This window comes from Pristiophorus japonicus, chromosome 7, assembly GCF_044704955.1.
Source record: "Pristiophorus japonicus isolate sPriJap1 chromosome 7, sPriJap1.hap1, whole genome shotgun sequence".
NCBI classification, from domain to species: domain Eukaryota; kingdom Metazoa; phylum Chordata; class Chondrichthyes; family Pristiophoridae; genus Pristiophorus; species Pristiophorus japonicus.
This window is the reverse complement of record NC_091983.1, coordinates 121,731,735-121,743,612: the sequence shown is the minus strand read 5'-3', so window position 1 is coordinate 121,743,612 and position 11,878 is coordinate 121,731,735. Positions and strand designations below refer to the sequence as shown.

The 11,878-nt window shown below is 46.0% G+C and overlaps 1 protein-coding gene across 1 annotated transcript in view; it reads right to left on the bottom strand.

The window, feature by feature from the left end:
• Positions 1 to 543: 543 nt before the first annotated feature.
• Positions 544 to 11,878, bottom strand: part of LOC139266617 (triadin-like) — a 110,173-nt gene continuing 98,838 nt past the window's right edge. Inside the window, exon 9 of the mRNA XM_070884211.1 lies at positions 544 to 617. Coding sequence (XP_070740312.1) covers positions 544 to 617 — 74 coding nt within the window. The remainder of the gene's footprint in view (positions 618 to 11,878) is intronic.

The window sequence follows — 11,878 nt, the reverse complement described above, 5'->3', positions numbered from 1 at the left end:
GCAGCCAGATCTGGAACCAAGGTTCACAGCTCAATGGCTCTCGCTGTGATACAGAAAGTGACCACAGCTCTCAATTTTAAGCAAGTGGGGACTTTTATCTCACCACATGTCAATCCTCATCTACACTATCTATGTATTCTTGTTAACTTTGGTGTGATTGAGTAGCGTTCTATTATCATCAGCTACTTTGGAGATTATGTCGGAAAGTGATAGCTGGTGAAGAGACTGAAGAATCACTAAATAAACTTTAAAATATATTCTCATGAACCCACTGAAGACACAGAAGCTGCCCCCCACATATCTCCATTCCCAATTGTTATGCCAGAGTGCTAGCCAATTTTAACCTTTTGCCCTGAAAGCCCCCTTAAAGAACGTAGAGGTGTTTCATAACAGAAAGGGATTCCACTCACTAAATGTGCAGCTTGTTGTCGACCACAAACAAATAATCATGACAGTAAATGCTACATTTCCTGGCAGCATCCATGATGTGCACATCCTACGTGAGAGTGGTGTCCCTGACCTGTTTGTCAATCAGCCAGAAGATCACGGTTGGATGCTGGGGAATAAGGGATATGGCCTTGCTAGTTGGCTGATGATTCCACTGCGTAATCCCATCACTGAAGCAGAGAAACGTTACAATGAAAGCCACATAGCAACAAGCAACATCATCGAAAAGACAATTGGAGTCCTAAAGCAGTGCTTCAGATGCCTGGACCATTCTGGTAGCAGCCTGCAGTGCCACCCTGACCAGGTCGCTGAGTTTATTGTGGTGTGTTGCATGCTGCATAACCTAGCAATAAGGAGAGAACAACTAATACCAGATGGGGCTGCAGGTCCACCTCCAGAAATAGGGGAAACGGAAGAGCCAGCCAGCGAGGAGGAGGAGGAGGAGGAGGCTGGTGAGAACCTCGGGGAGGACCAGCCTGGCAATGTAGCCATGGTCCTACCACCTCCGCCCCCCCGGAAGAACAGTACCCCGTGGGAGTTACGCGGCCGCAAAGCTGTTGCATCAGCAGCTGATAAAGGAACGCTTTTTCATTAACTTACTTTGGGGATCGTCACCTTTAAATTTAGATTAATAATTACGTTTATATAAAAGTTGCATTTACGTTGAGTTACGTTGAGTTATGTTTTAGCCTTGCCTGCACTGGCCTGTCCTTTGTAGTGCAGTATTTGCATTAATGTTTAACTTAAGTAATGTTATTACAAGAAAATAAAGATGTTAAATTATTCAAAATGCCTAAGTTAACTGAGCTTATCAGAGAATGCACAACAACTGTTAAAATCATTAACAAAATTTATTGCAAACAGAATTCTTTTCAAACACCCTCCTCTCCACCCCCCCACCCCCCGCCCCCCACAACAATGAACGAACATTTTAAACAATCTAACATACAATGAACAATGATCTCTCCTCTCTGTCTCTGCCTTCCTCCACTCTCTCTATCCTCTCTCTCTCTCTCTGCCCCTCCCTGTGCCTTCTGCGCATGTGTGGATGACCCCTGACCTCCCCTGATCTCCCACACATGCCCAGAGCCTGTTGCTAGGGAAGCTTTTTGGCTTCCTCTTTCGGTGGGCGAACGCGATTTTGCCGAAAATTATATCGCCCATTCCATATCGCCAGCCTAAGGCCGAGTGGAAAATCGCACAAAAAAAAGAGCCTTGTACCAGCGATCAGCAAGGCTGAGACATCCTACATTGCTGGAACAAGGCCCATTTTTCGGGGCAATGGCCCCTTAGTGGAAAGTCTAACCCTGTCTTTGCTCCGCCCTTATGTTCTTAAGTTCTTTCCAATTTTTCCGGCTCTCCTGGCCTACCTTGCTCCTGCTGGCGGGACTCCCACCCTTGACCCACCAACATTATTTAAATTAGCTGACCCTGGAATTTCTGATTGGGTCAGCCATTTTGGGAAACTAAAGTACCACTCCACCACACTTACACTGGCAGAGCAGGATTCCAGGCTTTAACGGTAATATTTGAAAGTAGCACTTTCCTTCATGACTACTTATTTCATCTACACTAGGAAAGAATGTGGCTAGCATTAAGATAGATAGCCTTAATTTTGCAGAATCTCATCATGGCTTATTGCAGATGTCAAAAGAGGATGCAATTGCACTGAAGGACAGTTCAAACTGAATGATCTATCTTAATCACTCTCCTTTATTCACTCTGATAGATTGTTGATAAAGTCTGGACATAAAAGATGCATGGCTAATAAATGTACTATGGAAGAAATGATGAACACGATTCCATGTTTCAATGACGACCAATTTTGCTCTTTATCAGATAACAATCAATTTTATGAAAAAGCGCAATGAACTTGACGATGTCTTTATGTAAAGTACCTACTCTCATTATGACGAATAGGCCTCCTCTCTGCGCTTTATTGCTACACATGTGCTGATAGCACCTTGATTTATTCATGTAGGATATCACAAATGCTATTAATTATTATTCACTTATAGCAAATGATGAAATCAAAATGCAGAATTTTTAATAATGATTTTCTCTTACTTCATATACAGGCCAATGATGATAACAAAGTCCTCTAGACAACACCATTTAGATAATGAGCATAAAATCTTTGGTTTTAGCTTCAGGCAATTAATCTTCAGAGTGTTAGTCACTCATATTTTCTTCCAAAGCACATCCATTTTTCCCCAACAGCAACTCTTGGCACCAGGCACTCTCCTCTAGTCACCACTGCAAGGCAATCCACTATGACCTTTATGATAGCCATTGCCAATACCAAACTACAACAGATAGCAAGTACAATTCATATGAGGTGTGCTTCTCAATCAAGTATCAGACTGCAGCTCACCATGAGCCAATTCAAACTGGTTTGTTTTGATTTGCTCATCATGTATCAACTTTATTGTCATTATGTTAATTTGCCTTTGTGCTGTGCTTGGAGTTGATGAGCTTGCCTTTTCTATTTAATTGCTTCTCATGATAAAATGAATAGAGGGCCTATGCTCTCTGGAGATTAGAAGAATGAGAGGTGATCTGAGAGAGCCTGGCAGGGCCGATGTGGAGAGGTGGTTTCCCCTGGCTGGAGTGTCTAGAACTAGGGGGCAGAATCTCAGGATTAAGGGTCGGTCATTTAGGAGTGAGATGTGGAGAAATTTCTTCACTCAAAGGATCTTTGGAATTCTTTACCCAAGAGGGCCCGGAATGCTCAGTCATTGAGTATATTCAAATCTGAGATTAATAGACTTTTGGACTCAAGAAATCAAGGGATATGGGAATCGGGCGCGAAAGTGGAGTTGAGGTCAAAGATCAGCCATGATCTTATTGAATGATGGATTATGCTCGAGGGACTTTATGGCCTACTCCTACTCCTATTTCTTATGTTCTTATATCAATTGAGATCATCGATGTTATGTATGTAAATATTACCAATGTGTAAGACTTGCCACCAGGGGGCGCATCTGTCGGAGACCCAACGGTCACCTGCACACCCTGGGCAAGCAGGTATAAAAGGCAGTCTACCATGCTGCTTCCGTACTCTGGAGTTTCATTAAAGAGACCAAGGTCACACAGTTTGAGCTTATAATATACCATCTTGTGGAGATATTCTGAACATAACAATTGGCGTCGAGTAACAGATCATGAACTTTCACGCGGTTATGGCTGCCGTTGGTATTCTTGAGCGATTTGTTGAGGGTGATGATTGTGAAGCCTTCATTGAGCGCCTTGACCAGTACTTCGTGGCCAATGAGCTGGATACAGAAGAAACCGCGGTCAAGCGCAGGGTGATTCTCCTCACCGTTTGTGGGTCCACGATATATGGCCTCATCAAAAATTTGCCAGCACCGACGAAACCAATGGAGAAGACATAGGAAGAGTTGTGCATGCTGGTTCAGGAACACCTCAAGTCGAAGGACAGCGTCTTGATGGCCAGGTATCACTTTATACGCACCATCGCTTCGAGGGCCAGGACGTGGCGAGCTATGTCGCCGACCTAAGATGCCTTGCGGGACCATGCGTATTTGCTCGATTTTTGGGGGAAGTGTTGCGGGACTTTTTTGTGCTTGGAATCGGCCACGAGGTCATTCTTCGCAAACTGCTGCCTGCTGAATCCCTAGATCTGAGCAAGGCCATCACAATAGCCCAGGCTTTCATGTCCACGAACGAGAACACTAAACAGATATCATTGCAGCATCAAAGCTCACCGGTAAGCACTGTGCATAAAATAACGCCTTCAGCAGGCAGAACTGTACATGGCAGGGCCTACACGCCTGTAGAGGCCAGACCTAGGATGACTCAGAGACCGCCATGGAGCGTGAATACGAATCCATTAACACTATGTTGGTGCTGCGGGGCTAATCATCGAGCCCATCAATGTCGATTCAAGCACGATGTGTGCAAGGGCTGTGGAACAATGGGACACCTCCAGTGAATGTGCGGCGGTGTTGCAACTCACCATGTGACAGAGTCGGCAGAAGATGTTTGATCCGGCGTGGATCACGCTGAACGAGTAAAAGACGCAACTCAATCCGAGGCTGAAGAGGAAGTGTATGGGGTACAAACCTTCACCACCAAAAGCCCTCCGATAATGTTAAAAGTAAAATTAAACGGCATTCCAGTCTCCATGGAATTGGATACGGGGGCGAGTGAGTCAATTATGAGCCAGAAGGCTTTTGGGAAACTGTGGGGCCACAAGGCACAAAGGTCAAAACTAAGCCCGATCCACACCAAGCTATGCACTTACACCAAAGTGCTCATACCAGTCATTGGCAGAGCGGCAATGAAGGTATCATACGATGGAGCTGTGCATGATTTACCACTATGGATTGTACCAGGCAGAAGCTGGCTAGGAAAGATCCGATGGAACTGGGACGACATCAAAACACTGTCTTCGGTGGATGACGCCTCGTGCGCCCAAGTGCGAAACAAATTCCCGTCGTTACTCGAGCCAGGCATCGGCAACTTCACAGGCGCCAAAGTGCAGATCCACCTAGTCCCTGATGCATGACCCGTTCATCATAAGGCCCAAGCGGTTCCATACATGGTGCGAGAGAAAGTCGAGATCGAGTTGGACAGACTTCAACAAGAGTGGATCATATCGCCAGTTGAGTTCAACGAGTGGGCCAGTCTAATTGTTCCGGTGTTGAAAAGCAATGGGACAGTCAGAATCTGCAGGGACTAGAAGGTAACGATCAACCGAGTCTCGTTACAGGACCAGTACCCACTACCCAAAGCAGATGACCTGTTCGCAATGTTAGCAGGGGGGAAGTCATTCACCAAGCTGGATCTAACCTCTGCTTACATGACACAGAAGATGGCTGAACCTTTGAAAAAATTGACGTGCATCAACACGCACAAAGGACTGTTCCTATACCACGGATGCCCCTTTGGGATTCGCTCGGCTGTGGCCATCTTCCAGAGGAACATGGAGAGTCTGCTGAAATCGGTTCTACGCACCATATCCTGATCATTGGTCACAACACCACCGAACACTTGCACAGCCTGGAAGAGGTTCTAAAGCGACTGGACAGAGTGGGACTCCGGCTGAAACGCTCCAAGTGTATTTTCCTGGTGCCAGAGGTTGAATTTCTGGGAAGAAAGATTGTGGCGAACGGCATCAGACCCACGGACTCCAAGAGGGAGGCCATCAAGAACGCACCCAGACCATAGAATGTGATGTAGCTGCGTTTGTTCCTGGAACTCCTCAACTATTTTGGTAACTTTCTACCGGGGTTGAGCACTTTGCTGGAACCTTTGCAGTTATTGCTACGCAAGGGTGATGACTGGGTTTGGGGAAAATCTCAAGAGACAGCCTTTAACAAGGCCAGAAATCTGCTATGTTCTAACAAGTTACTTGTATTGTATGACTCATAAACATTTAGTACCAGCTTGTGATGCGTTGTCGTACGAGGTTGGTTGTGTGTTACAGCAAGCCAATGTGTCAGGCAAACTGCAAACAGTTGCATATGCGTCCAGAAGCTTATCTAAGGCTGAAAGAGCCTACAGTATGGTTGAGAAAGAAGCATTAGCATGCGTATACGAGGTTAAGAAAATGCACCAATACCTATTTGGACTCTGGTTCGAGTTCGAAACCGATCACAAGCCGCTCATTTCGATGTTCTCAGAAAGCAAAGGTATTAACACCAATGCTTCGTCCCACATCCAAAGATGGGCACTAACGTTATCTGCGTATGACTATGTAATCCGCCACAGACCGGGCACTGAGAACTGCGCTGATGCCCTCAGTTGGCTACCATTGCCGGGGAGGAAATGGCGCAACCCGCAGACTTGCTTCTTGTAATGGATGCTTTTGAGAGTGAGGGGTCATCCATCACGGCTCACCAGATCAGGACCTGGACTAGCCAGGACCCTGTGCTATCACTGGTAACAAGATATGTCCTCAATGGGAGCTGGTCGGCGGTCCCAGGGGAAATGCAAGACCAAATTAAGCCGTTCCACCAACACAAGGATGAAATGTCCACCCATTCGGACTATCTCCTATGGGGGAATCGTGTAGTGTTGCCAAAAAAAAGGCAGGGAAACGTTTATACGTGACCTTCACAGTACCCACCCAGGCATAGTCATGATGAAGGCTATCGCCAGGTCGCACATTTGGTGGCCCGGCATGACTCGGAATTGGAGTCATGCGTACACCAATGTAACACTTGCTCACAGTTGAGCAATGCACCAAGGGAGGCCCCACTGAGTCTGTGGTCATGGCCCTCCAAACCATGGTCCAGGGTCATGTAGATTTCGCTGGCTCCTTTCGAGGAAAGATGTTCCTAATAGCAGTGGACACTAACTCTAAATGGATTGAATGTATAATAATGTCATCATGCACATCCACTGTCACCATTGAAAGCCTCCGGGCCATGTTCGCCACCCACGGTTTGCCCAACGTCCTTGTTAGTGACAATGGACCATGTTTCACCAGCTCGGAATTTAACGAGTTCATGACCCACAATAGCATTAAGCATGTCAAGTCTGTGCCGTTTAAGCCCGCATCCAATAGTCAAGCGGAACAGGCAGTCCAAACCATCAAGCAAGGCTTGAAACACATGATGGATGGTTCCCTGCAGACCCGGATATCTTAGATTCTGCTCAGCTACCGCACGCGACCCCACTCACTTATCGGGGTTCACCCTGCAGAATTGCTAATGAAGAGAGCACTCAAAACCAGGCTCTCCTTAGTCCACCTGGATCTCAATGATCATGTAGAAACCCGGTGTCACCAGCATAACATGTACCACGATCGCGCGGCTGTATCACATGACATTGAGGTTAATGACCCTGTGTTTGATCTTAATTACGGTCATGGTCCCAAATGGGTTGCTGGCACTGTATTAGCCAAGGAGGGGAATAGAGTGTTTGTTGTCAAACTTTTGAATGGACAAACGTGCAGAAAGCACTTGGATCAGACCAAACTGCGATTCACTGACAACCAAGAACAGTTTGAAGAGGACATTACCATCAATGATCCACCCACACACACCCACCAACAATCAACCTCGCGGTCAACCACGAGGATGAACCCACCATGCTCGACAGTTCGATCAGACCAGCCACACCGCAGTGCAGCAATGGTCCGACCAACTCACCCATGCCAGGACTTCAACTCAGGCGATCAACCCGGGAATGAAGAGACTGAGTGTAATGTAGCCAAGTTTGCCGATGATACAAAGATGGGTGAGAAAGCAAGTTGCGAGGAGGACACAAAGAATCTGAAAAGGGATATAGACAGGCTAATTGAGTGGGCAAACGTTTGGCAGATGGAATATAATATGGAAACTTATGTGGTTATCCATTTTGGCAGGAAAAATAAAAAAGCAAATTATAATTTAAATAGAGAGAGATTACAAAATGCTGCAGTACAGAGGGACCTGGAGGTCCTTGTGCATGAAACATAAAAAGTTAGTATACAGGTACAGCAGATAATCAGGAAGGCAAATGGAATGTTGACCTTTATTGCAAGGGAGATGGAAAGCAGGAAAGTACTGCTACAACTGTACAGGATATTGGTGAGACCACCCTAGGGGCCAAAATTGGTGAACTTACCGTCTGCTGCCACCGTGTTTTCTGGGCGGTCTCCCCTCCGAGCGAATTTGGTGCGGGCCTCTCACCGGCTGGGAGGGAAGACCGCTGGGGACCGCCTGCTGACATCCACTGGCGCGCAACATGCGTAAGTGTCCTCCTGCCCGCCAAGCTGCCAGTTTGGTCCGGGTGGTCCTCCGCTGCAGCAGGGGAAAGGACCGTCGCATGGAGGCAGGTCTAACCTCAACATTAAGTAAGAAGACCTGCAAAAAAAGGTTAGTACACTTTTTGTCTTTATTTTTTTTTTGCAGCTATTCAGATGGATGGGGTGCCCTGAAGGTTTTCGAGTGTTTTTTTTTATCTTTTGGAAATTTTTAATTTTATCTCATCCCCCCTCCCTGGGCCCGACTCAATCCTCGGCGGTACTTTGCCAACGATTGCATTTGCCGCCGAGAATGAGAACTCCCGCCCACTGCCACTCATATTCAGGGCGCAAGTCCCTTTTTTGCCGCTGGACGGTCTTTCCAAGACTTTTTCATGAAACTTCCGCCAAAAGTAACGTCAGGATTTCAGCGGTCCTTTGGGCGGCACTTGGGCGGAACTTAGCTTTGGTCTCCTTATTTAAGGAGGGATATATTTGCATTGGAGGCAATACAGAGAAAGTTCACTAGGTTGATTCTTGAGATGAGGGGGTTGACTTATGAAGAAAGGTTGAATAGGTTGGGCCTATACTCATTGGAGTTTAGAAGAATGAGAGGGAATCTTATTGAAACATATAAAATACTGAGGGGGCTCAACAAGGTAGATGCAGAGAGGATGTTTCCCTTCACGGGGGAATCTAGAACTAGGGGGCATAGTTTAAGATGAGGGTCGCCCATTTAGAACTGAGATGAGAGGGAATTTCTTCTCTCAGAGGTTCATAAATCTGTAAAATTCTCTGCCCCAGAGAGCTGTGGAGGTTGGGTCATTGAATAAATTTAAGGTGGAGATAGACAGATTTTTGTCAGATAATGGAGTGAAGGGTTATGGGGAGCAGGCAGGGAAGTGGAGCTGAGCCCAAGATCAGATTAGCCATGATCTTATAGAATGGCGGAGCAGGCTCGAGGGGCTAAATGGTCTACTCCTGCTCCTACTTCCTATGTTCCCATGTTCCTATGTTTCGTTGGGATAATATTTCCATTTTATTGTGATAGAACATAGGGTTAATGTTTGTCTCCCACAGAATGGAGGGTCTATAGTGATCCCAGCATACAAGAACCATCAGCTCTGTTGAAGTTTGACTGCCCACTAACAACTGGCTTCTTAGCAGCAGTCAGTAGCTAGTCAGGAGCATAACTGTAGGCCTCTCAGGCCTGCATCTGCACCTCTGTTTCTGTTCCCCACCCCAGGGCAAGATTATGCCAGGGTTAGTTCTATGTCAAGAAGGTGCCCATCCCATGCACTCCAGTGTTCCACTCGGCACCAGACAGGTGCAACGGACTGGAATTATACTGCGCCTGTCAGGGAAGGAGTGCATGGAATGGGCACCTTCTTGACACAGGACCGACCCTAGCATAATCTTACCAGCAGTATCAGGGCCTACTGACTGCTGCTGTTAAGTCAGTTTTTAGAGGGTGATCAAAGTTCAACATATCTAATGGTTCCTGTATGCTGGGACCACTACAGACCCGCCATTCTGCAGGTGTCATGGTGGAAGCCCCACTGACAACTGTTTTGGGGTGCTTCTCCATTTGGGTGCCCAAAGGTGCGCACAGAGGAGAATGAGGCAGGATGGTAGGCAATGTCCCCTCACACCGCATTAACACACTTATGCTAGAGCTGAAACTATTGGATGTTCCCCATTATTCGCTCCAATTTTTTCTCTCTCGTGAGATACATCTCTCACTCCATTGGATCCCTCCTCAGCCAATCATCTACCACTCCTCAGTGCCATGTCAGCTGATATTGTCAACAGTTTCCTTAGCTCTCCCTTTCAAAACCACTGTTATCAGCCCCTAATCAAAAGCCCACCATTTATTATCCACCCTCTTTAGCCGTCTCTTCCTCTCTAAAGTCCTTGATTGGGTTGTCACCTCCTAACTTTGTGCCCATCTCTCTTGTAACTCCCAATTCAAATCCCTCCAGTCCAACTTTCACGCATGCCACAACACTGAGACATCCCTGGCCAAAATCACGAAAGACTTGCCCAGTGATCATGATGCATTATCCCTCCTTGAAACACTCTCTGCACACAACGCAAGTTAAGTGCCACTGCATTTTAATTGGCCATTCGTGCTTGCTTCTATTTGACACCCCATTGGTACCAGACTGCAATTATCTATTGCTTCTACAAGGTGTGCAACCTGTAACTAGAGGATAGGATTAACTGGCTGCTAAGTCTCAGTCAAAGGCTCCTGAGATGATAATGGTCATCGATCTCTGTAAGCATGGACCTGACAGGAAGCTACTACAGGCTGCTCCACATCACCAACTGTCAAGGCAACCTGGGCCTGCACACTTTCTGGCTTTGGTACCTGATAGATGGTATCATTAGCTTTACAGGCTCTGTATGTGAGGTACTGCTGCAGATGACTCTAGAGTGACCATGTCCTCCATGGTGGACTGCAGAGTTTTGATGCCATTAATCAGAATTCCATGCATGCCGGTTATGGAAACCTTGACACTTGCCATCAGGTAGCAAAAGCTTCTAGGCAGACGTTCAATGCCTCCAGCATTCGATCATGTTCAGAAAGCATCCTTCTTTTAAAAGCTGGGCCCCTGAGCTCCACATCTTTTCGGTAAAGAAGGAACATGGGCTGGCATACAGACCAGTTGGTTCCTTTTCATCCTTGGCCACCATCACTTGCTTCTGCTCACTTGTGCTCTGTGTATCACCCAGGGGATTCACCTGTCCTGGCCAATATTAATCCCTCAATCAACATAACAAAACACAGATTATCTGGTCATTATCACATTGCTGTTTGTGGGAGTTTGCTTGTGTGCAAATTGGCTGCTGCGTTTCCTACATTACAACAGTGATTACACTCCAAAAAGTACTTCATTAGCTGTAATGCGCTTTGAGATGTCCGGTGGTCATGAAAGGCGTTATATAAATCCAAGTCCTTTCTTTCTTTAAATCACTTTCTAAATCTCACAGAGTGCATATTTCTACACGAGTGCTTTGCTGGTTCTAAATGACTGATGGTGCATTTTCAGGGGAGTCTAATTCACATCCCATTCCATGGAATCCAAGTATGAGTTATCACGAAGACATAGAAAAGGAGAAAAAGGACAAGAGTTAAGATGTCAATTGAATGGTAAGGGTATTGCAAATTAATTTCTGCACAATTATCGACAAGCTTTTGATATTCATTAGCTGATGTGGTGGCAGTGAGTTGGGTTTGAGAAAAGGATGCAGAAAAATTGTTCACCAGTCCTCATTTGGGACCAGGCCTCAAGCTTCCCCAATTTCTGCTTCTTCAGTATTGTATCTGCCCAAGATTTTTTGCACAGCCTCTTCACAAGAGGTGAGAGTTCAGAATTTAAGGGGCCTCTACTATGTAGCTTCTCTCCCTCTGTTGCAGGCAAGTTTCTTCTGCAAAGAGATATTAAATAGGTATCAATAGATTAAGTGAATGGGCAAAATTGTGGCAAATGGATTTCAATATAGGTAATTGTGAGATCATCTACCTTGAACCAAAAAAGGATAGATCAGAGTAATTTCTAAATGCTAGAAGTTGTGGAAATCCAAAGGGACTTAGAGCTTAGAGACAAAGAGACCATTAAAATGTCAGGGACAGGTACAAAAAATAATCACAAAGGCTAATGGAGTCCTAGCCTTTATAGCTAGAGGATTAGAATACAATGGGCTAGAAGTTATGCTGCAGCTATACAAAGT